Genomic DNA, 25,525 nt, shown 5'->3' with positions numbered 1-25,525 from the left:
GCTCATTTTCATGGAACAATCTAAGAAATTCCTGAAGTCATTGGGTAACTATAAAGCAATTTTTCGCTTTATTTTCAAACCCTATACAGAAGACTCAACCTTGGAAACAACAATAAGACAATTATATATATATATATATATAAAAATGTTCTCTAGATGCAAAGTAAAAAAGTGGTATTATTAACAACACACCAGGGCTACATGAGATGGAAGGTGAATTGGTATAGTTTTATTGTTAACATGACTAGGATGTGTCAGAGTACAATTAAATAGGGGTGAGTACGCCTTCAAATTGGTTTATTTTCTAAATTAATTATGTAAATTTTGTTTCCATCTCTTAAGAGGTCGACTATCACATCAAGAAGTAGTGAACTCATGTTAAATATGGATTTGATAATATAACCATACAATATGTTGTACTGTTGAATCAATAGATGCTGACCAGAAGGCAGGCAAAGTACTGATACATGCTTTCTGTATTATATTCTAGGTGCTTCCTATTTCAATATTCTGCCCTGATGATGACCCGCCTGAATTAATTTCTTTGATTGGGGTCAAAACATCGACATTGTATTAGAAATTGTGGATTGACTTTGAAAACTTCAGCAAGCTCACAGTACCTATGGGTATAGGTTCTTATTTGAGACATGATAAATTTAACCACTGTTTGGTTTTAGTTTTCATGTAAATAGCACTGCAGCACTTATACTAACACATAATTCACTCACACTGCGCCGTTATACAGGAGCACCTCGATTACTTTACTTTAAATTGTTGAATTAACTTTCCAATAAACGTGATATACTACTCACAAACCTCATCAGTACAGAAAGTTCTTTATGGTACAACCACTGTTGTGGAGGTTAACTCATATCCTTCCCCAGAGGGACCAAAACAGTTTTTGACATATTGTATAGACTGTAAAGCAGTCCCCTCCCAAAATAAGCAGTGGCTAGCCAGTAGGAGTTGGAGTAGTCTGAAATAGTGTTTTAAGCACTGCTTGACCAACTTTTGCTTGCTGTTGAGATAACACATCCACACAGTAGTGTTTAGTAAATGTATGTGGTGTAGATCATGTGGCTGTTTACATATATCTGCCATTGGTATATTTCCTAAGAATGCTATTGAAACTCCTTTTTTTGTAGTGGAATGTGCTTTAGAAGTTACTAGTAACTGTGTTTTAGCTTTAAGATAGCAAGTTTGAATACACTTTACTATCCATCTGGCTAATCCTTGTTTTGAAATAGGACTACCCTTGTGAGGTTGTTGAAAAGCCACAAAGAGTTGTTTATACTTTCTGTAAGTTTTTGTTCTATATATATAATAGATGAGAGCTCTTTTAACATGAAGGGTATGAAGAGCTCTTTCAGCAACTGAATCTGGCTATGGATAGAAGACTGGCAATTCCACTGACTGATTGATATGAAACTGTGAACCTACTTTTGGTACCAATTTTGGGTTTGTCCTAAGGACTATTTTGTTCTGGTGTCTTCTAAAGTGAATGCTTGAATTTCACTAACTCTTCTTTAAGAACTGATTTCTACTAAGAAGACAACCTTCCATGATAAAAACTGAAGAGGGCAAGAATGCATGGGCTCAAATGGTGGGCCCATAAGTCTGTTGAGTACAATGTTAAGATTCCAGGCAGGAGCTCATGGAGCTCTAGGTGGGATAATACCTTTAAGGCCTTACATGAAAGCCTTTATAACAGGAAATCTTAACAGAGATGTGTGCTGTCTGTTTTGGAGGTAAGCAGCTGTTGCTGTTAAATACATTTTAAGAGAGGAGTATGCAAGATTTGCTTTTTGTAAATGTAGCAAATAACAGACTATATCCTGTACTGAAGCTTTAAGTGTGTTAATGTTTGGGCTGACAATAACAGACAAAATGTTTCCATTTAGCTGCATAGCACTGTCTAGCTGTAGGTTTGCGCGCTACCTTTAGAATATTCATACATTCAGATGGAAGCTGTAAATAGCCAAATTCTATGACTTCAGGAGCCAAATTGCCAGGTTGAGAATACTGGGATTGGATGCCTGATGTGACCTTTGTTTTGAGTAGATAGGTTTGGTCTGTTTGGTAGTATCTGAAGCGGTACTACAGACAGATACAACAATGTTGTGTACCAGTGTTGACGTGCCCACGTGGGAGCTATGAGTATCATAGTGATGGATCTTGTTGATCAGAAATTAAATTAGTGGGAGAGGTGGAAAAGCGTAAGCATATATCCCTGACCAATTGATCCCTGGAGCATTGCCCTTGGATTGAGGGAGTGGGTACCTGGATGCAATGTTAGGGCATTTTGCGTTTTCGCTTGTGGCGAAGAGGTCTATGTCTGGTGTTTCCCACATTTGGAAGTATTGTTGAATCACCCGTGGGTGAATCTCCCATTTGTGTACTTGCTGCTGCGGACTGATTATGAGGTTCGCTAGTTGATTATGGATCCCTGGAATATACTCTGCTAGTAGTTGAATGGGATTGTGAATTGCCCATTTCCAAATTGTCTGTAGCCAAAAGGGACAATAGAGATGAATGTGCTGCCCCCTGTTTTTGCTGATAATACATTGAGGTCATGTTGTCTGTCCTTATTAACACTGTCTTGTGTGTGATTTGTGTTAAAAAGCTTTGAGTGCTAAGAACACTCCTAGTAATTGCAATGGTTTATGTGATAAGTGTGTTGGATTGAGTCCCATTCCCCTTGTATGTGAGGTTGTTGAGATGGGCTCCCCAACCTGTCATTGATGCATCCATTGCGATTATGGTCTGTGGCACAAGGTCCTGAAAGGATGCCCCTTTAATAAGCTGGTGTGATTCCACCATTGCGGAGATTGATAAGTCTAGCGGTCCAACAACACTAGATCCTGAATGTGACTGTGTGCCTGAAAACATTGCTGAGAAAGACACTGCTGTAGTGGTTTCATGTGTAGTCGTGCATTGGGTACTATTACTATGCATGAGGCCATCATTCCCAATAGTTTAATGGCCAACTTCACTGTATAAATGTGGTTGTATTGCAGCTGAGATTTGAAACAGTAAAATGTATGAATCCTCACTGGGTTTGGGTATGCTAATCCTGATTGAGTGCTCAGAATTGCTACTAGATGTGGCTGTATTAGGGCTGGCTGCAGGTGAGATTTCTGATAATTGATTGTGAATCCTAGGTTATGTAGGGTGTCCACTGCATACTGTGTGTGCTGTTGACAGATCTGAATTGTACTGGCTTTTATGAGCCATCGTACAGATACGGAAAGACATGTATGTGTTGTCTTCTGAGGAAGGCTGCAATCACCACTAGGCATTTGATGACTACCCTTGGTGCTCTTGTTACTCCGAATTGTAGTACTTTGGATTGGTAGTACTTTCCTGCTATAACAAACCTTAGATATTTTTGATGTGCTGGATATATGGGAATGTGGAAATAAGCATCTTTTAGACCTGTAATATTGTTTCTCTAGTAGGGGAATGATGTCTTGTACAGAGACCATGTGAAAGTGTTCTGAAAGAATGTACTGATTGAGGGGTCTGAGATCTAAGATTGGTCTGACAGTACCATCTTTCTTTGGTATGAGGAAGTATAGTGAATACACTCCTGCCTCTTGTTGGGATATAGGTACCATGTCTATGGCACCTTTGAGTAATATTGATTGTACCTCCTGTTTTAATAAATTAAGATGTTTCAGGGTAAGTTTGTGTGAACGAGGGGGAATGTTTGATGGAGTATATATGAGTTCTAGGCAATAACCAAGTTGGATACTTGACAGAACCCATTGCTCTTTAGTAATGTTGTGCCATTGTGGGTAACAAAAAAATCATCTTCCTCCCACAGGAGATGTATGCTCTGTGGGGATGTGTAGGAAGTCACTGTTTTGTTGAGGTGGAAGAACCTCTTGGCGCGGTTTATCTACCTTTCCCTCCATAATTATTTCCTCTGAAGGAGCCTCTGTTGTAATATTGTGGCCCTTGTTTTTGTTGGGATGTGGATGGTTGTGTGGTTGATGATTTGAAACCACCCCAAACTGTGGCCTACGAAAAGTTCCCCGAGTAGATGTAGTGTATAACACACCCATAGCTTTAGTTGTTTCAGAGTCCTTTTTCAGCTTCTCTATTGTGGTATGAACCTCTGGCCCAAATAGATGTTCTTTAGTAAAGGGCATATTTAATACTGTCTGTTGTATTTCTGGCTTAAAAACTGAAGCCCTTAACCATGCGTGTCTTCTAATGATGATACGTGTGTTGATCCCCCTAACCGCTGTATCTGCTTCATCTTTAGTGGATCTGATTTGGTTATTGTAAATAAGCTGCCCTTCCGCTACTATTTGTTGTGCCCTTTTTTGATGTTCTGATGGAAAGTACTGCCACAAGTCTTCCATTTGGTCCCAATGAGCCCTATCATATCTTGATAAATGAGAGTTTGCAATCCTCCAATATTTAGCAGCTTGAGTTGCTATTCTTTTACCTGCTGCATCAAATCTGCGACTTTCCTTGTCTGGAGGAGGAGCATCCCCTATAGATTGGCTATTGGCCCTCTTTATTGCTACACTGACCACTGTAGACGCAGGTGGTAGTTGTGTTCTAATAAAAACCGGACCCCAGGGTGCAGGTTCATAATTTTTATCCATCCTTGGTGTAATGATTCTGGATTTTACTGGTTCTCTGAAAATGTCTTCTGCATGTTTAAACATGCCTGGGAGCATAAGGAGACGCTCATACTCTTTATGAGAAGAGGTTAAGGTATCAAATAAAAAATCATCCTCAATAGGTTCTGTATGCAGTTGTACATTATGACACGCAGCTGCTCTAGCTATAACCTGATTGCAAGCAGTGGTATCTTCAGGTGGAGATAGCCTTGCAGGGTATAAATCAGGATCATTAGGAGGAATGGGATCTGTGTCATTATATGTCCCATGGGTCTATATCCTCTTGAGTGTCATATAAATCCTCCCTATGTGGTGAAACAGGGCATTGTGGTGAAAATTGTGTAGGTGAAGGTGGTGGAGTATCTGGTGGTGTAGAAGCAGAAAGTAAAGGAGAATGTGGTGGTGAAGGCTGTTGTGGTGCCTTTGGTTTCTCCTTTTGTTCAAATATTTTAGCAGGTGGAGGCCCAGCTTCCAAAGTTTCTTGAAAAGTCAATTTTCTTTTGATTATTGGAGGAGGAGAGGCTATTATCCTTCCTGTGTCCTTATGTATATATATATATCTTTCGCTGTTTAGCATCCATTACTTCCAAAATGGGCCTTATTTCTTAAGACTCCTCAGTAACTGGAGCATATTTACCAACAACCGGTTTCAGCTCTGAAAGTTTGGATACCGAATGCTTGAGTCGCTCCTAGAATGTCGGCTCTGAAAGCGTTGTTACTTTTTTCGGCTCGGTACCAAAACAGGTGTGGCAAGCTGTTTGCTTGGTGCGGAATGCACTTTGGCCTTTTGTTTAGGTGCCGAAATCGAAGGTTGGTCATCCAACTGTATTTTTCAGGTCAAACCATGGCTGGCAAGCAGTGGGGGGCTGAAGACCAGTGAATAAGTCTGTATGATTGTTTTTGGGTGATGGGAGTGGTCTGGTGTACTCACGTACTATGCCGGTAGAATGGATTAGCTGTCAACATCGGAATCTCGATCCGAATCAGAGTCCGCGATGGAAACGGTCACATGGTGTGCCAATTCCTCTTCTGCGTGTTCATTCCTGAAGATGTTGCGTGTAAGTTCCGATGACTTGGACGCCATCTCCAATCTACACGCTCTTCGATCCCTAAGAGTCTTTTTGGAACTAAATGACAGACAAGCATCACAGTTCTCTTCTCTGTGATCCGGAGAGAGAGACAGAGATCGCATACCGAGTGCTGATTGGTGTATGGAAACTTGGCGTGACACCGAGGGCAAAAGCGAAACGGAGTCCGTTCCATCAACCCAACATTGTTCACGATTACAATCGGATTGAATATAAGATTGTAAAACTCAATCAAAAACTGTACTGATGTTTATAGAAAAGAAGAGAGAAGTTCAGATAGTACCGAACAGAGATCTACCGGCAAGAGGAACCACGCCCGACCCGAACGGCAGAAAGAAAACAATCTAACAAAAGACTTGATGCCCATGCGCACTATCACCGAGAGGAGGAGTCACTCGATCTCGTGACTCAAAAGTTTTCTTTGAAGGAAAACAACTTGTAACACTCCGAGCCCAACACTAGATGGTGGACTTATGCAAAGCATGTGTATCTGCAGCTACACAGGTCATCGATTACATATATGTCAAAAAACGTGCACTTCCCATATTAATTCCCATAGGAGTTTCGAACACAACTACAGCCCGGACTGCTGAAGAGAATTACACCAAATTTGGCAGAAAGGTCAGTTTCGGTTCACAGGTTACACTTTTGCATATTTGGTTTAAATCCAATCAGTAGTTTTCAAGAAATTAAGGGGAAACAAATCTGTATACCCAGGGCCACGCCATTTTCGGAGTGATCACTGTGAATTTGCGCCCCAACAGGAGTGCTGTGATTGGCTGGCCGCAACCTGACCAGAAAGATGCGGCGCTATTTTAGGTAATGGGACACAGTCCTCAGGACTGAAAAATAAAATAAAATGTGGCATATGGGGTCAAGGTGGAGAAACCCTGATCCTAGAGCTGTGATATAGGGTTCAGTGAGGGTCTATTATGTACTTTAAAATATTTTTTTGCACGCCAGGCGATATTTGCAAATACATCACGATGCTCAATGACATCCTCCACGCCCCCCCCCCCCCCCCCCCCCCCAACCTGGTGTAATGTTGCATCAAATTTGTGAATATCGGGGGCAACAAAAACATTTTCAGAGTAATTCATACACTAAATCATTCACTCATAGTAGCACTCTCACACAGACCCACTCAGGGTCTGAGTGGTTCTGTAAGAGTCTGAACGGGTCTGTGAGTGGGTGCACGAGGGCCTGACTGTGACCGGGTGAACAAGAGTCTGAGTGGGTCTGTGAGAGGGCGTCTGTGAGTGGGAGAAAGATTGAAGGAGCGAGAGACAGAGGGAGCGAGACAGATTTTTAGGCATTGATGTATGAAATAGCTAGAATGAGATTTCTACACAATTTGAAAAGAAAAATGTACTTGTCATTGTAAAATCACCATTTGTATGAGCCTTAAACATTTCTACTTTAAATAAATAAAACAAATTAAAAAAAAGGAGGAGGTAAATGAGTCTGGAGGAACTCAAACCCTCAATGCTCAGTGTGAAGGTCTGTGGCTTTTCTCGGTTTCTTTTAATATGTTTTTTTAGCCCTTTATGGACTATCTGGAACCATGGGGGAGCCCTCAAGGGCTTCCCCATGGTCCCTACATATGTTTTTTTTTCTTTAATTGTATAATGTGGGACCCCGGCGGAAGCCTAAACGCATCCCCTGCAGTCCCATTGCTTTAGCAAGCAAGGAGCTGCTTTAAGTAGCAGCTCCGTGGTTTCTGAAGCAAAGCTTTCATCGTTGCTTGACAGATCCCACTGTCTGAAACCAGAGGGTTTGCAGTGACTTCGCTGCAGCTGTGAAAGCTACAGCAAGACACAGCAAACAGCTGTGTCCTGGGGATGGGCACCCCAGGACATAGCAGGAGCCGTCCTGAGGGGTGGGGGTACCCAGGGCCATCACTGGCTCCTTGAGGAGGGGTTTGCGCACCCTCCAACAAGTATAGCCCCGGGGAGATGGGGTCTCCAGGACCCCCTTGACTTCTTTTTAATATTTGCCTCAGGGGAGGTGGTGGTCCCCAGGGCAATGGGGGGCCGTGCGCCCTCCTCCACACTCAATAGAAATCAAGCTCCAGGAAGGTGGCGGTCTCCTGGGATTGGGCGGGGTGGGGGGGGGGAAGTGTGCTGAGCAGCCTCCTTGGGCGGAGAGGGCCGGGAACCCCCCTTATTTGATTTATAAAGCCCCAGGGAGGTGGCAGTCCCTGGGGCGGTGTGGAGCCAGATGGCACTCCCGCTTGTAAATTCATAAATTAATTTAAGCCCCGGAGGAGATGCCGGACCCCGGGGCTGTAGGGAAACAGACGGGCCTCAACCATGCCACTAATTATTTTAGCCCCAGGGTGGTGGTAGTCCCTGGGATGTTGGGGGTGGGGGAGCAGTCCCCCGCATTCTATTTAAAGAATGGCCCACCCGGGGTTTCAAAAGAAGAAGCACAGGAGTCCGTGCTTTGTTATTCTTTAGTTTTCACAGGATCCACATGAATCGCAGCAAAAAGTTTTAAAAAAATACTTTTTAGCCCTGAGGGGGTCCCCACCACCAGAGATAAACGGTCAGAGTGTCTGTACCCTAGCTCCTTTTTTTTGTCGCCTTTTTTGGGGGACTTGCTGCTGAGTCCCAAGATGGCAGCCAACACCTCTTGTTTGAAGGGTTGACAACCAATCAGATCTCAGCACAAGATTGGGAAGGGTTGAATCCTTCGAGTCCCTATATTTCAAATTTGTTTCCCCTTAATTTCTCACAAGCTACCAAACGGAGTTACACCAAAAAAAAAAAAAAAAAAAAAAGTTGCTTTCTGGACTAGGACCTACCTTTCTGTTTAGGAATAGGAAAAATTGAACAGCTATAGCGCCAAAACTACTTGACGGAATTGGCAGAACACAAACAGTTAAACCGATTTGCATCCATCATGGCATTGAAGTAGAACTTTGCTCACAAAACTGTTTTTTTGTGTTTTTTTTTTTTTATTTGTCTACATCCTCTTAGTAGATTTTGAGATTTTCACATTAAAAAAAGATGCTGGGCAATATTTAAAGGTTAAACACTTTTGAACATCTATGCTGATTAAACACACAAGTTGGTTCGGTGAATCACATTTTGATATTTCACACAATGTAATTCCCTAGATTATGTCTAGAAATGCTTTTTTCCTCCATCTTGAAAACTCATGAGTCAGTGTTAATTCAAGAGCATTGGCTGTTAGAAAATAATTTCCCTGGCCATCGAGTGGTGACAGGGAGGCTCCAAATGTGCGGTGGTGACAGGATACATAGACTTGTTGCACACAACAGTATTAGGTAAATCATAAAAATAAAAAAATCACTGAAGAATACAGTTGAAAAAGAGATATTTAGTATTGCATAAGCTTGTCAAACCACTGAAATTTACCATTGGTGGTTAGCAATACCATAGAAATGGGGTCTTTATTTGGCTGTGGTTTGCACCCTGTCCAAGTAGGGATCCTAATTCTAGTCGGGGTAAGGGAGTCAGGCAGCTAAGCTATCCCCTGCTCAACCATTTTTAGCTTGGCTCAATCAGTCAGACTTCTGTCAGAGGCAATGTGTAAAGTATTTGTACACAGACTCCACACCAGTTTAGAAAAATAGCCAATACTTATCTAAAACAAAACCAAAACAACAAAAATAAAAGATACACAAGTAAAGATGTCACGTTTTAAAGTTAAGAGTCCTAATCCATGAGAATCAATGGATGCATTGTTTTAGAACAAAGTACCTGGTATGCGTAAAAAATAAAGCTGCAGGGGCAAGGATGCATTGAAATGCAAGCGATGTGTAGATTCCCTACTCACAAGTGAGGCCGTGCATCAATTATTTCAGGTAAGCGATGAATAGATTTTTTCCTCACAGAGAAGCATTCAGTCTGTATCCGGACAGGCAGCCTGGGGTCTGTGCGGCGATTTTGAAGTTTTGACACCCATGGACGATGCTTGGAAAATCCGGACGCACATTAACAATGAAACCGCGCACAGCTGGCGATGTGTCAATTTCTGCAGCCGCGGAACTGGTACTGCACGATTTTGTTTTACAGCCACGAGGCAGGTGCTGCGTTGATTTTACAGCCGCGGAACGGGTGCCGGAACAATTTTTCTGCCGCTCTGCTCCGGTCCATGGATTTTCACTCAAGCTTCTCCTCCCAAGGCCCCTGGGACTGGGGTGACACCATTTGGCAAGTCAGAGGTCTCAGCAAGAGAGCCCAGGTACTGGCAGATTAAGTCTTTGATGTCCTTGAGACTCCATAACAGGAGGAAAGCTCAGTCCAAGCCCTTGGATAAACTTCACAAGCAAGATACAGAGCAAAGTCCAGTCTTTGTCCTCTCTTATGCAGAAGTAGCAACTGCAGGCAAACCCAGCAAGGCACGCACAGTAAAGGTGCAGTACTTCTCCTTGGCAGCGGTTCCTCTTGATCCAGAAGTGTTCTCTAATTGTGGGGTAAGCAGTCCAATACGTATACTCATCTGCATTTGAAGTAGGCAAAATTCAAAGGAAAGTCTTTGTAGTGCACAAGATCCTGCCTCTTCCTTGCCCTGCCCTAGCCAAACTCTGGGGGGCTGGAGACTTTTTTTGTGTGAGGTCAGGCTCAGCCCTTTTAAGTACCTCCAGCTCAGCTCCACCCTCCCACTCCAGCCCAGGAAGACATATCAAGATATGCAAGACACACATCAGCTCCCTTTGTGTTACTGTCCAGAGTGAATTCACAAACATCCCAACTGTCAGTCTGACCCAGACGTGGATTCAGCAGTCAAGCAGAGGCACAGAATGATTAAGCAAGAAAATGGCCAGTTTCTAAAAGTGGCATTTTCAAACTCACAATCTACAAACCAACTTTACTTTAAGATGTATTTTTAAATTGTGATTTCAGAGGTCCCAAACTCCATATCTGTATCTGCTCTCAACGGGAAACTGGGCTTAAAAGATATTCAAAAGTAATCCCCATGTTAACCTATGGGAGAGACAGGCCTTGCAATAGTGAAAAACGTATCTGGCAGTATTTCACTATCAGGACATGTAAAACACACAAGTACATGTCCTACCTTTTTAATACACTGCACCCTTCCCCTGGGGCTACCTAGGGCCTACCTTAGGGGTGCCTTACATGTACTCAAAGGGAAGGTTTGGGCCTGGCAAGTAGGTGCACTTGCCGGGTCGGCATGGCAGTTTAAAACTGCGCACAAAGGCACTGCAATGGCAGGTCTGAGACATGGTTAAAGGGCTACTCATGTGGGTAGCCCTTTAACCCGCACATAGTCAAAAATAAAAGAGCCCTTTAACCAGCACATAGTCAAAAATAAAAGAGGCAGAGGCAAAATGACAGGGGAAACCACGCCAAGGATGCCAGGTCTAAAAGCGCATAAAACTGAGTCTGCATAGGAACGCTGTAGAAAGCTGGCTCTATATGTACTATATCAAAATTACATATTATGTTCACAGAGTCCAGGGGTTCTCCAAAGACTTAACAGAGCCTAAGTAGATAATACTAATGCTCTCCTTTGTGGTAGTGTGGTCAAGCAGTAAGGCTTGTCAGAGGGTAGGCTTAAAGCATTTGTTGTACACACACAGGCAATAAAGGAAGCACACACTCAATGACTAACTCCAGGTCAATTATTTTATTCAGCAAAATAATATTTTGTTACTTTATTCCTGGAACCACAAGAATCACTTTGCAGGTAAGTACATTTGTAAGTAATCATCAAAAATATGTATCAACACCACTTTTTTCAATTTGGCAAGTTAAACTGTTTTCAAGAAAATAGCAAATATCTGTTTTAAAAGTTGGCAATGCAATTTTCAGAAACAGTTCTGGGGGTAAGAAAAGTTAGCACAGTTTCAAGGTAAGTACAAGGCTTACAGTTCCAGTTTCTGGGGGTTAGGATGTCCATAGGTTGGGGTTCAAGTTAACCCCAAACACCCACCACCAGCAACACTGGGCTGGCCAGGTGCAGAGGTCAAAGTAGGGGTAGATTTAACATGTGCTCCTATGGAGACTGGGCGTACTTGGAATCCAGCTAAAAGTACCACACACTTATAGGGGGACTTATAGGGGCACTTATAGGGGGATTAAAGCTACAGGTGTATTAGTGACCTTCTCTGGGCTAACCCTTACATTCTTACTCTGCTTAACTGGTAGGGCCCTACCTTGAATAGATGACCAGCAATGTTTATGACAATGACAATAAAGGACAGTAGGCTAATAAACGGCTTAATTTCTTTGTAAGACGAAGCATATATGAGACAACAGATGATGATATAACTGACATGCATTACCATTTTACCAAAGATGTACAATTGGTTCCCAAAACAAGTTTGTCAAAGAGTAGTAGCAAACCTTTTTGTACTAAACTGGCAAGTGGATAATGCTACAGAAAGTGCACTAGAACACTCACTACATCCATTGCACAAGACACACACATCACAATTTCATTAACTAGAAAATATGATAATGCATGTTGAGCCACAAACTGCTGTATAATTAAGACCAAGTTTTATGTGGTCCGATTCGAGTGCAGTGTACAACACCTCTTGATATAAAGTTGAATGGCATAAGATAAAACTGAGATTAAGCTGTTTGGGAAATAAGGGACAAACAGAATATTTTAAAAAGGAAGCCAGTGTTTCATTTCCGATAGCAGCTAAAAAAAATAATACAAGAGCTAGTTTGCTAAGAGAACCGCTAGTAGAGGCCTAGTAGAGGCCTCAGTAAATATGATCAGAATAGCAGTCTGTAACGAAAATCGGTATAAGAAAAATGCCTCAATAAGAAGTTAGGAGCAACACACAATGATAACTACAGAGGTGCAGAAGCAAATTCACCAATAAAGGCATAGATATCATAACTGCTAATCCATAGTGTTTGCATCACATCAGAATTATTGCAGTCTCAACTTTTTATGTCATAAATAACATACATTTGAGTTAATCCAAAAAAGAACTGTGTTGGAAAATTAAAAATACTGCTGAATTTTTGCAAGAAAAAACAGGTTGCCCTTCACTAGGTCTTCATATAATCTTTGTCGATAAAATAGGTCATTTATCACCTTATAGCGGTCTAATTATAGAACATTTCAGACTCTCATGTGATTTTTAGGTGATTGACAGAGCAACACTAATCTCTTTGAAGCACTGAACATGCTCCATAGATGGAAACCCTTTCAAACTGTAACAAAGTACAGCTTGTTGGCATTAAATGCGAAGCCAGATTCTTGGACCATTTATGATCTGTGACTATGGATGGAGCCTAGGCACAATCTTGTTTATGGTAACTCTCTAAAATTACAGGTCCAGACATCACCTATCTTCACAGACACCTTTAAAAAAAAGTAAGAGTTGAAAGACATTTTGTAAATATTTAGACTTTGCATAATTACCATGAAAAGAAACCAAATACACTCACTGGAATTCCATGCAGCTGAGGTTTGTCAAGCAAATTGTGGAGTTCATTTTTGGAAGCTTCAACTTTCTCCAGGTCAGCTGCATCTACCATATACCTATGAATGGAAATACACACTCATTTTAATATTGTTTAGGTTAAAATAATATACCTTTCTGTGCAAATTATAAAATCATATAGATTACGACTGGCCATACATTTGAACACCACATACTCAACTTAAATAACGAGAAAGGATTTGTGGGAAAGTGGAGGGCGAGTCAAAAACAAGACAGAATTTTCGAAGTATTTCATCAGCAACAGAAGTGCAACCACATCTTTATTTTTTGTTAGGAGCTGTAGGGGTAGTCCCATAGGTACCATGGGCCAACCAGCTCCTTGCACATGGCCATATTGCAAAGGGCTGAGCAGGAGTGGGCAAACATTTATTTTAAAAAAATCTGGGGTGCCCCAGTGTCCACTGCGAGTACCCTACACCTTTTTTGATGTTGGGACCACGGGGGCAAATTCCCTGATAGTGCAGGAAGCAGCAGCACTGCTAATTTCTGTTTTTAATGGGGTGCCTCGGTGTGCCCATCTGTGGCACTCCACAGCATCTGTAGCTTTGGGGGCTGTGGGGAAGCCCCAGAGCCTTTGCAGCCTGCAACCATCCTGGGTATGGCAGGAGCCTGCCTTTCTTTCACCCGGAAGCAGGTTTTTTTTTGTTGCTGCTCCCGGGCAGGAGAAATTCTGTGTTTTTCCCTGCCCACAAGAGAGCAGACAGAGAGAAACTTTTGTGCTCTCACCCTGCACCGGTGGGAGCTCATAACAGTGCTCTGTAGGACAGGGAAACCAAGGGAATGAAGTCCCTCGAGCCATAGAATGCCTCGGAGGGTCATGTGTCCCATCCCCTTTAATTAAAGTTTTGGCCCCTAAGGATGGAATCCCCAGGGCTCCAAACAGGCATTAGGGAGAGCAGCTTCATGCCCTCTTGCCCTATAAGAAATGATTATGCTGCTTCCCCCAGGCCCAGTCCCAACCCAGGTGGTTATTATTTTAAAGCGCAGAACACTGCATTTTATAATGTTTTTAATTTTTACTGCAGATTCACGTAACCACCACAGATTTTCGGATCCACTGCAAATTTGCTGTAAAATTTAAAAAATACTTGTTTTTAGACCCAGGAAGGCTCTGGGACTCACCCCCCACACCTCACCAGACATGGACGAGTGCAGGGTATCCCTACCCTACCCCGTTAAATCTTTTTTAAACCTTTTTACCTAGGGCTTGGGACTCAGTCCTGAGTCAAACTATGGTTGTCACCATGTTGTTGTTAATGTGGTGGCAGCCAATCTGATCTCATCATGAGATCTGCTGCGGCGTGAAATATACAAAGCTTTTGAGTCTTAATTGCTCAAAAAACACTGAACAGACAGCACCAATCAAAAATAAACACACATTTTCTCGACCAAGATCCACCTTTCTGTGAAATTTGATGTAAACCCGTTAGGGCTGTAGCTGTATCTAAATTTCCCATGGAAGATTAATGGGGAAAATGTGTTTTTGGGACTCTACCCCTGTTTTTCTCAGCCCTGCTTGACAAATCACCCAGAAACTTTCCAGGAAGGAGCTGAGGCGGAGGCAACATTTTTTGGAAAGTTTCATTAGGATTTGCTGAATGGCACCAACGTTACAAGCAAGCCAAAAAAAATGCTTTTTCCTAAGGAAACATGGTCCTAACTATAACTAACCAGTGGTGACCGTCATTGTGTGTGCGCATTTACATACACACACACACATATATATATATATATATATATATATACACATATACACACACACACACACACACACACGAGAGAGAATGAAAATGTCACTTACCCAGTGTACATCTGTTCGTGGCATCAGTCGCAGTAGATTCGCATGTTCTGCAATAGCTCGCCATCTGGTGTTGGGCCGGAGTGTTACAAGTTGTTTTTCTTCGAAGAAGTCTTTCGAGTCACGGGACCGAGTGACTCCTCCTTTTGTCTCCATTGCGCATGGGCGTCGACTCCATCCTCGATTGTTTTTCCCCGCAGAGGGTGAGGTAGGAGTTGAATTGTAGTAATAGTTCCCATGCAATGGAGTGACTAAGTATGCACTTATTTAAGGTTGAGATGATACATATATAAATAATTGAAGGTAACTTCCAAACTGCTACAGGCTCCCGGGGAGGCGGGTGGGCACATGCGAATCTACTGCGACTGATGCCACGAACAGATGTACACTGGGTAAGTGACATTTTCAGTTCGATGGCATCTGTCGCTGTAGATACGCATGTTCTGCAATAGACTAGTAAGCAGTTATTTCCCCAACAGCGGTGGATCAGCCTGTAGGAGTGGAAGTAGTCTGAAATAATGTCCTTAATACAGCTTGACCTACTGTGGCTTGTTGTGCAGATAACACGTCTACACAGTAGTGCTTGGTGAATGTGTGAGGCGTAGACCATGTGGCTGCCTTACATATTTCTTGCATTGGGATGTTTCCTAGAAAGGCCATGGTAGCACCTTTCTTTCTGGTTGAGTGTGCCCTTGGTGTAATGGGCAGCTGTCGTTTAGCTTTAAGGTAGCAGATTTGGATGCATTTAACTATCCATCTGGCTATACCTTGTTTTGAAATTGGGTTTCCTGCATGAGGTTTTTGAAATGCAATAAAGAGTTGTTTAGTCTTTCTGATGTTCTTTGTTCTGTCAATGTAATACATTAATGCTCTTTTGACATCTAATGTATGTAGTGCCCTTTCAGCTACTGTATCTGGCTGTGGAAAGAACACCGGAAGTTCCACTGTTTGATTTAGATGGAACGGTGAAATAACCTTTGGCAAAAATTTAGGATTGGTCCTTAGGACGACTTTATTTTTGTGTAGTTGTATAAAAGGTTCCTGTATAGTAAACGCCTGAATCTCGCTTACTCTTCTCAGGGAAGTAATGGCGATGAGAAATGCCACCTTCCAGGTTAGGAACTGTATGTCGCAGGAGTGCATGGGTTCAAAAGGTGGACCCATAAGTCTAGTTAGGACAACATTTAGGTTCCATGAAGGAACAGGTAGTGTTCTTGGTGGTATAATTCTCCTAAGGCCCTCCATGAATGCTTTAATGACTGGTATTTTATATAGGGAAGTTGAATAGGTAGTCTGCAGGTATGCAGATATTGCTGCAAGGTGAATCTTAATGGAAGAGAAAGCTAGGTTAGATTTTTGTAAGTGAAGCAAGTAACCCACTACATGTTCTGGAGTTGTGTGTAATGGTTGTATTTGATTAATATGGCAGTAGCAAACAAACCTCTTCCATTTACTTGCATAGCAGTGCCTGGTGGATGGCCTTCTTGCTTGTTTTATGACTTCCATACATTCTTGGGTAAGTTGTAAGTGCCCGAATTCTAGGATTTCAGGAGCCAGATTGCTAGATTCAGCGATGCTGGATCTGGGTGTCTGATCTTTTGGTTGTGCTGTGTCAACAGATCTGGCCTGTTGGGCAATTTGATGCAGGGTACCACTGATAGGTCTAGCAGCGTTGTGTACCAGGGTTGCCTTGCCCAAGTTGGTGCTATCAATATGAGTTTGAGTTTGCTTTGAGTGAGTTTGTTTACCAGGTAAGGAAGGAGAGGGAGAGGAGGAAAAGCGTAAGCAAATATCCCTGACCAGTTCATCCATAGGGCATTGCCTTGAGATTGTTTGTGTGGGTATCTGGATGCGAAGTTTTGGCATTTTGCGTTCTCCCTTGTCGCAAACAAGTCTATCTGAGGTGTTCCCCAGAGTTTGAAATAAGTGTTCAGTATTTGGGGGTGAATTTCCCATTCGTGAACCTGTTGGTGATCTCGAGAGAGATTGTCTGCGAGTTGATTTTGTATCCCTGGTATAAACTGTGCAATTAGGCGAATTTGGTTGTGAATTGCCCAATGCCAAATTTTTTGTGCTAACATGCTTAACTGCGTGGAGTGCGTCCCTCCCTGCTTGTTTAGATAATACATTGTTGTCATGTTGTCTGTTTTGACGAGAATGTATTTGTGAACTATTATTGGTTGGAAAGCTTTTAGTGCTTGAAAAACTGCAAGAAGTTCTAGGTGATTGATATGCAGTTTTGTTTGATGTACGTTCCATTGTCCTTGTATGCTGTGTTGATCGAGGTGTGCTCCCCACCCTGTCATGGAAGCATCTGTTGTTATTACGTATTGTGGCACTGGGTCTTGGAAAGGCCGCCCCTTGTTTAAATTTATGTTGTTCCACCACAGAAGCGAGAGGTAAGTTTGGCGGTCTATTAACACCAGATCTAGAAGGTGACCCTGTGCTTGAGACCACTGTGATGCTAGGCATTGTTGTAAGGGCCTCATGTGCAGTCTTGCGTTTGGGACAATGGCTATGCATGATGACATCATGCCTAGGAGTTGTAATACCATCTTTGCTTGTATCTTTTGTGTTGGATACATGCGTTGTATGATGGTGTTGAAATTTTGAATTCTTTGTGGACTTGGAGTGGCTACTCCTTTTGATGTGTCTATTATGGCTCCCAGGTATTGTTGTACCTTGCGTGGCCGAATTTTGGATTTTGTGAAATTGACGGTGAACCCTAGTTTGAAGAGGGTTTGTATGATATGATTTGTGTGATTTGAGCACTCTATTAACGAATGGGCCTTGATTAGCCAGTCGTCTAGATATGGGAACACATGTATTTGCTGCCTTCTGATGTGTGCAGCGACTACCGCTAGACATTTGGTAAAGACTCTTGGTGCGGTTGTTAATCCGAAAGGCAGTACCTTGAATTGGTAATGTATTCCTTTGAATACAAACCTTAGGTATTTCCTGTGCGATGGGTGAATTGGTATATGGAAATAAGCATCCTTGAGGTCTAAAGTTGCCATGTAGTCGTGCAGCTTTAGCAATGGCAATACTTCTTGTAGTGTGACCATGTGGAAGTGGTCTGATTTGATGAAAGTGTTGACTACTCTGAGGTCTAGGATTGGTCTCAGTGTTTTGTCCTTCTTTGGTATCAGAAAGTACAGTGAGTAAACTCCTGTGTTTATTTGTGTGTTTGGCACTAATTCGATTGCATTCTTTTGCAATAGTGCCTGCACTTCTATCTCTAGGAGATTGGAATGGTGTGTTGTTAAATTTTGTGCTTTTGGTGGTATGTTTGGAGGGAACTGTAGAAATTCTATGCAGTAACCATGTTGGATAATTGCTAGAACCCAAGTGTCTGTAGTGATTTTCTCCCATGCTCTGTAATAATGACCTATTCGTCCCCCCACTGGTGTTGTGTGGAGGGGGTGAGTGACATGTGAGTCACTGTTTAGTAGTAGGGGTTTTGGGGCTTTGGAATCTTCCTCTATTTCTAGGGAATTGCCCTCCTCTATATTGTCCCCGAAAACCTCCTCTATACTGTCCTTGGTAACTGGACGGTGTGGCTTGTGAGGTGCTGGCTTGTGTGCTTTGACCCCGAAACCCCCCTCGAAAGGGCGTTTTACGGAATGAGCTGTAATTCCCTCTGCTCTGCGGGGAGTAGAGTGCGCCCATGGCTTTGGCAGTGTCCGTATCTTTTTTGAGTTTCTCAATCGCTGTGTCCACTTCTGGACCGAACAGTTCTTTTTCATTAAAAGGCATATTGAGAACTGCTTGTTGAATCTCTGGTTTAAATCCAGACGTTCGGAGCCATGCATGCCTTCTGATAGTTACAGATGTATTAATTGTCCGTGCAGCTGTATCTGCAGCGTCCATGGAGGAGCGGATCTGGTTGTTGGAGATGGCCTGTCCCTCCTCAACCACTTGTTTTGCCCTATTTTGGAAGTCTTTGGGCAGATGTTCAATGAGATGTTGCATCTCGTCCCAGTGGGCTCTGTCATAGCGCGCAAGTAGTGCCTGGGAGTTCGCGATGCGCCACTGGTTTGCAGCTTGTGCTGCGACTCTTTTACCAGCTGCATCAAACTTGCGGCTTTCTTTATCTGGGGGTGGTGCATCTCCAGATGTGTGAGAGTTGGCCCTTTTCCTAGCTGCTCCTACAACAACAGAGTCTGGTGGCAGCTGTGTTGTGATGAAAGCCGGGTCTGTAGGAGGCGGCTTATACTTTTTTTCCACCCTTGGTGTGATTGCCCTACTTTTGACCGGGTCCTTAAATATGTCTTTTGCGTGCCGGAGCATACCAGGGAGCATAGGCAGGCTTTGGTAGGAGCTGTGGGTGGAGGAGAGTGTGTTGAACAAGAAATCATCCTCGACCTGTTCTGAGTGGAGGCTTACGTTGTGAAATTGTGCTGCTCTAGCCACCACCTGAGAGTACGCGGTGCTGTCTTCTGGTGGAGATGGTTTTGTAGGGTATGCCTCTGGGCTGTTATCTGACACTGGGGCGTCGTATAGGTCCCATGCGTCCTGGTCTTGGTCACCCTGGCTCATGGTGGTGTGAGCTGGGGAGTGTGATGGCGTTTGTGCTGGTGAAACGTTAATCACGGGCGGAGGAGAGGGTGGTGGTGTAACTCTTTTCACCACTTTTGGTTGTGGTGCTTGTTCCGTCTGGAACTCCAACCTTCTCTTTCTCCTAATGGGGGGAAGGGTGCTTATTTTTCCTGTCCCCTGCTGAATGAAGATACGCTTTTGCGTATGGTCCGCATCAGTTGCTTGTAGCTCTTCCTCAAACCTATGCTTCTGCATTTGGGAGGTTAGCGAGTGCTCTTCTGTATAAGAGCCTGAAGCTGGTTCGCTTGCAGTTTGTTTCGGCGTCGAAACTTTGTCTGCGTGTTTTTTCGGCTCCGAGGTGACTTTTTTTCTTTTTCGGGGCCGAAACCTCTCGGCGTCGATCTGTTTCGGTGCCGCTGTCTCGGCGTCGAGCCGTGTCCACACCGGCATCTCGGTGTCGAGGCTTGTCTCCAGCACTTTCTCGGTCCCGAGAAGGCTGCGTGCCGGTGTCTCGACCGGAGTCGGACGATCTCGGCACTGTTTGGGCCTTTTTCGGTGCCGACGGTCGGTCACCGATTTTATGGGTTGAGCCATGGCCTGGTGGCAGTGGCGTCCCCTGGGCCTTGTAAATGTTTCTTTGTGTGGTTTTCGACGTCTTACTCACGGTTTGTGTATCGTCGAATCCTTCGGAGTCTGAGTCTTGGATCGAGAAGGTACCTTCCTCTTCCTGTTCCTCGAACTCCCGTCGGGCTGTCGGTGCGGACGCCATTTGAAGTCTTCTGGCTCGACGGTCTCGGAGTGTTTTTCGGGACCGGAACGCACGACAGGCCTCGCAGGTGTCTTCGCTGTGCTCAGGTGACAGGCACAGGTTGCAGACCAAGTGTTGGTCTGTGTAGGGGTATTTATTGTGGCATTTGGGGCAGAAACGGAACGGGGTCCGTTCCATCGGCGTTCTTCAGCACGCGGTCGGGCCGACCAGGCCCCGACGGAGGATCGAAAAATTACCCCGAAGGGCACCGGAGCTCTTCGATCTTCGATGCGGTGTTGAATGTAAGTATGCCGATCCCGAACGCAACAATACCGACGAAAATCTTCCGAAATTAACTATTTTTTCTGTTCCGAAACTCGGAGCGACAGGAACACGTCCGAACCCGATGGCGGAAAAAAAACAATCGAGGATGGAGTCGACGCCCATGCGCAATGGAGACAAAAGGAGGAGTCACTCGGTCCCGTGACTCGAAAGACTTCTTCGAAGAAAAACAACTTGTAACACTCCGGCCCAACACCAGATGGCGAGCTATTGCAGAACATGCGTATCTACAGCGACAGATGCCATCGAACATATATATTTATAAAAGGTTCAACCACATGTAATGTCTCAACTGCAGCAGCTAGCTATAGTGGATGATACATTTCACAAGAAACTACTGAACAAGAAAATGCTTCTTCTGTATGCCTTCCAATGAAGGTGTGGGAAGTACAGGAACTAGATAGAGGATCATGAAGAGGGTGGCAGGATACCAAGTATTTTAATTTAGGTGACAGCTGACCACTCAAACAATATAATAGCAATCCATCAAAGTAAGAAATTATAAAAGCATTTAAATAATACAACAGTCTAAAAATAGTACCAGAAATAACAAACAATTTATGGGGATAAAACCATTTAAAGCCATTAAGAATCTAGCCCATGCACAGGCTACGTCCACATATTGTGCCAAAAAGAGGACATCCATATCTGCTGATCGCGACCTTATAAGTTAAAAGAACTGGTTTAAAAAATGTACAAAGCACACTTAAAATATAAAGGCAGTCACATGCAATGTGAATTTTTGCGACTTGCATTTTTAAACCACAATCACAGAGCCATTCTGCATTCTTAAAGGATTCTACCAAAGAGGGTTGAGAGTGGAGAGGATGGAGTCCAATTACAAACCTTAATAGTATACTGTGGATCACATGGTTAGACAAACTATGTAAATACTGGACGGAAGAACTGTTTTTTCCAATTCGCACAGATGAACTGTCGAAGGCCTTTGTCTCAGACATTCAAGGTCTCTTTCTCTTGCAATCACCACACCCCACTTTGTCTATTCACTTTTTTTTAAAAAGGCTGAAAGGAGTGCAAAATTATAGTTGTGTATTTGTAATATTTGTGCCAGACCCTGCAGCTGCTTCTTTTGGTGGGGGAGGGAAGGGTAAATGCTGAAGGTGGTTAGGGACGCTGGCACAGCACTGGGTGTTTACTTTTATATTTGGGTGTGAAAGCTGTTTGTAATAACATTCTGGAGTGGGAAGGTGGTAGGATGCCAGGTTTAGTTTTTAAAATGTGAGTGGCAGAAGAGATAGAGGGCGAGCAGCTGGGGGGGTTGGTAGCAGAACACCAGGTTTTATACTGGACAAGGGTGAGCACAGGTGAGTCCATATTTTATGTGGTTCCCCCACGAGTCCTCCAATGCTGCATAACACAGGACAGAAGGGGAGATTAAAAAGAAGTATGATACATAACTAAATAATTAAACATGGGGAAAAATGAATAAAGGTAATCACTTACATCTTACAGTTCTGGGTAACATCTCAGGCAACTTGAGCTTTGCTACTACTAACTATTTAATGTCACTCGGAACACAAACATCTGCATTATTCCCACTTACCCATATAAAATTCTATTTAATGTTAGATTTTTTTTTCGGTGGTCTAAAATAATAACTGACCCTTAAATTTGGGACATTCAATCCCTTTTTAATGGCCAACAAGAAAAAGAGAAAATTTAAGGAACGTGTACCTCCCCCAGAACACAGTGGCCTAAATAAGTTCTTTTGACAAAACTGCATGTGCTCAAAAAGGATGAAAAGGAGGTTGAATGGAAAAAGGGAACAAAGCAGTCCACCATTCTCAAAACCTAGGACATTAAATTGAGGAATGTCAAATTGTGATTGTAAATTCTATTGCTTTTTCTGGTGAATCAACAGCTTTGGATCGAAATGAAGAGAATGCTTACCACAAATGACGTGGCTATAGAGGGCAAGGGCTGAAAATAAGTTAATGACTACAGCTAAATGTGGTCAGGAGTGAGAAAGATAAAATGGCTGAGAAAAAAAAATATCTTCTTTAAATTTCATTAGGAAGACCAACTGACATAATTTGAGACCTCAACTAGGAAGATTACAATCTCTTTGCCTTCAGCTCAGCCTCCGTCATCACGGCTCCGCAGAGGGCATTGAAACTTTAACTGGCCCCTTGTTCAATAGATCAGCTCATCCACATATGTTCATTCTTTTTTTAATAAAAAACAAACTTCACAGGCAGGAGTTTGTTACTGAAAAACTGGAGAAAAAAAATACAAAACCCCAGAGATGCTTTCTTGTTCAGGGCTCTCCAGCTTTCCTTTGCTGTCCCAAACAGGAAAAAAGAACATCCACCCTAGATAGTGTGGACAGTGTGAAGTACTTTAACCAACAGCCCTAAGTCCAAAGAGTCATCCGTCAAAGGTGCCCGTTGGGTGAGCTAGCATATGCTTTTCATCGGAAATATGTCACTTCCCTTAACACTAAATAGAGAAGGGGAATTGTTAGTGTGGCAGATATGACATTCACCGCGCTTCTGGCAGAGTTCAAGGACAGCACTAATGCAGAGTTTATGCAGACACAACAGAGAATGATAAATGCTGTCACAAGCCACCAAATGATCCAGAAAGAGGAGTATAAACACAAAGACATAACCTGGAGTCTTGATTATCCAAAAACAATCACCACCATTACAGACCCCATTGCAGTTTAAAGGTGGAAGCTCGCTTGAGAGTAGGAACGTTACTCTTTTATTTTCATGTGACTCACTGACACTTTTTCCCAGGCATTTAAAAGGTGAGGATAACAGAGAATGAGTGATAATTTGCTGTATTTTACGTCTTTGTTCCTTTCTTAACTTATGAAGCGTTTATGCATTTTTTAAGTCACAATCCATTCAAAATGACATGTTTAATCAAATTCTTGGGCACATATTATGGTAGAGAAGTGGAGAGGCAACAAGCAGTGGCAATTTAGGAAGTTCGGGAGAAATGTGAAAGTAGTATAATTAGCAAATTAACCAAAGACAGTGATGCTTGGTGACTGGTCATAGTATCCAAGTGAAAGATGACTTTCAGGAAGTAAATCACACATCAACTTAAATTTCTCTGGTGCCTGCATTTTAACAAAGTTCCTTTAGGACTTTGAAGACTTCTTTGGCTATGGCGGAGAAATTAAATTGTTCCTTCTGGAAGAAGTAATGAGGATTAAGGAAATACACCAAATAATAGACTAAATGGTTATTAATGTTATAAGGAATGATGTCAGGAGAGGCACAGGGGCCACAGTAAGTATGACAAATGATAATCAAATGTGCAAGACCAATGAATATAGAGTGATTACTTAGTTATAAGTCTGGATAAGCAAAGTGCTTTTACCTACACAAAAGCATACATTTCAGCAGAACTATTAAATATTGAAGCACACAAAATACTCGAGACTGTGCACAACTTACGAATTCTAGACAAGGGTATTTTAAAAGTTATCATAGCGGTACTATAGAAAATAAAAAACAATGTAACACAAGAAAAACTTACAATGAAAAATAGGAAGCAGTCTAAATAAACAAATGAATACTTACACAACTGCGTTGACGCCTCGACAGTAACGCTCCCACATGCTTCTAAAACGTGGTTGCCCTCCAATATCCCATACCTAAATACGAACAAGACATTGTCAGTTAAAGGCAACATACATTTCACTCGAATCAGCAACAAGAGCAGTTTCTTAAAAAGGCAGAACCATCCTTTTGTCCACTGATCAAATGAACAACTTCAATCCAATTGGATAATTTCCCTTCCAATACCGGACGAGAGGGGGTGACAGGTCAGAGGGGCCCACCTGTCGGGTCATATGAAGTGAAAGCTTTCAATAGTGCTGTTATATGTAAGCTTCTGAACAAATTTGCACCCAGAATCAAACAATCTCCATTCATCGCAGTTTGAGGCAAAAGGGATCTCACAGAGTAGGTTCTTCATTTCCATTGATACATGCCAACTCTCAAGTCTAAACTAGACTAAAAGAAAAGGCTAATCTACTGCTCAACGAACAAGGCAAATTCTTTAAAACAGTACTCCTCTTGCAAGTGAAAGTTCAAGGCACTAAAGGTCGTAATTACATGAAGGCCACCCCTGACCTGCCTTAAGGGGTGACCCCTGACCTGCCTTAAGGCCAGGAGTCACTGGACACGCCGAGCAGCTCCACCAGCCTGCCTCTGAGCCCCCAACTCCGCCCTCGCTACTGACGAGGGTTCGAGGCCCTCCACCACCCAGCAGGCACCCGCCTGTGCCTCATCCCTGGTGTCTAGTGGTTTGCTGTAAGTATAGTGTGTGTCTGTAATCTGTGTTAGTGCCTTTTTGTGCCATTTTGCTGTGCCTTTTTTGTTTACCGTTTGTTTTGCTTTTGTTTACTGCCATTTTCCGCTGTCTTTTTGCCAGTTTCATTGCCCCTTTTCTCACTGCCTTGTCTGCCCGAACCTCTCCCTCGCCCCAGTCCTGCTGCTGCATCCCCTAAGGACCCGCCCACTCACACCTCCATTTGCTACCGCCTCCCACCTCCCAGCTGCTCCTCCCTCCCACCTCCCCTTCTTAATGGCGGCTGCAGTGCAGCCGCGCGCTGGCGCGCCGGAGGTGCACCATGGGCTAGCCTGTCTGCGCCCCCCCTCGCCTGGACCACGCCCAGCGCCAGTCCCCCTGCCCCACGCGCCTCCCTCACCGCCAGACGCCACTACACTGCTTCAGAACTCCTCGCACTCAACCCCGGCTGCTCCACTGCCTGCGTCCTCATCACCCTAGCCATCCCCGAGGGCTACAAGATCACCAGAAGAGACGGAGCCAACAAGCCAGGAGGCGGAATCGCCATAGTCCACAGAACTTCCATCAGGACCTCAACAGACATCCTCGACGTCCTGGACGCCGCAGAACACCTGCACTTCCAGA

The 25,525-nt window shown here is 43.3% G+C and overlaps 1 protein-coding gene across 1 annotated transcript in view; it reads right to left on the bottom strand.

Annotated features, from left to right (window-relative positions):
• LOC138288251 (ADP-ribosylation factor-like protein 8B-A) overlaps window positions 1-25,525 on the bottom strand; it is a 146,907-nt gene that overhangs the window by 71,791 nt on the left and 49,591 nt on the right. Inside the window, exons 3-4 of the mRNA XM_069229645.1 lie at window positions 24,169-24,242; window positions 13,129-13,222 (exon numbers count right to left, since the gene is read on the bottom strand). Of these exons, the coding sequence (XP_069085746.1) occupies window positions 13,129-13,222; window positions 24,169-24,242 (168 nt within the window). The remainder of the gene's footprint in view (window positions 1-13,128; window positions 13,223-24,168; window positions 24,243-25,525) is intronic.

Source organism: Pleurodeles waltl, chromosome 4_1 (genome assembly GCF_031143425.1).
Source record: "Pleurodeles waltl isolate 20211129_DDA chromosome 4_1, aPleWal1.hap1.20221129, whole genome shotgun sequence".
Classification (NCBI taxonomy): Eukaryota; Metazoa; Chordata; class Amphibia; order Caudata; family Salamandridae; genus Pleurodeles; species Pleurodeles waltl.
This window is presented reverse-complemented; position numbering and strand designations above follow the sequence as displayed.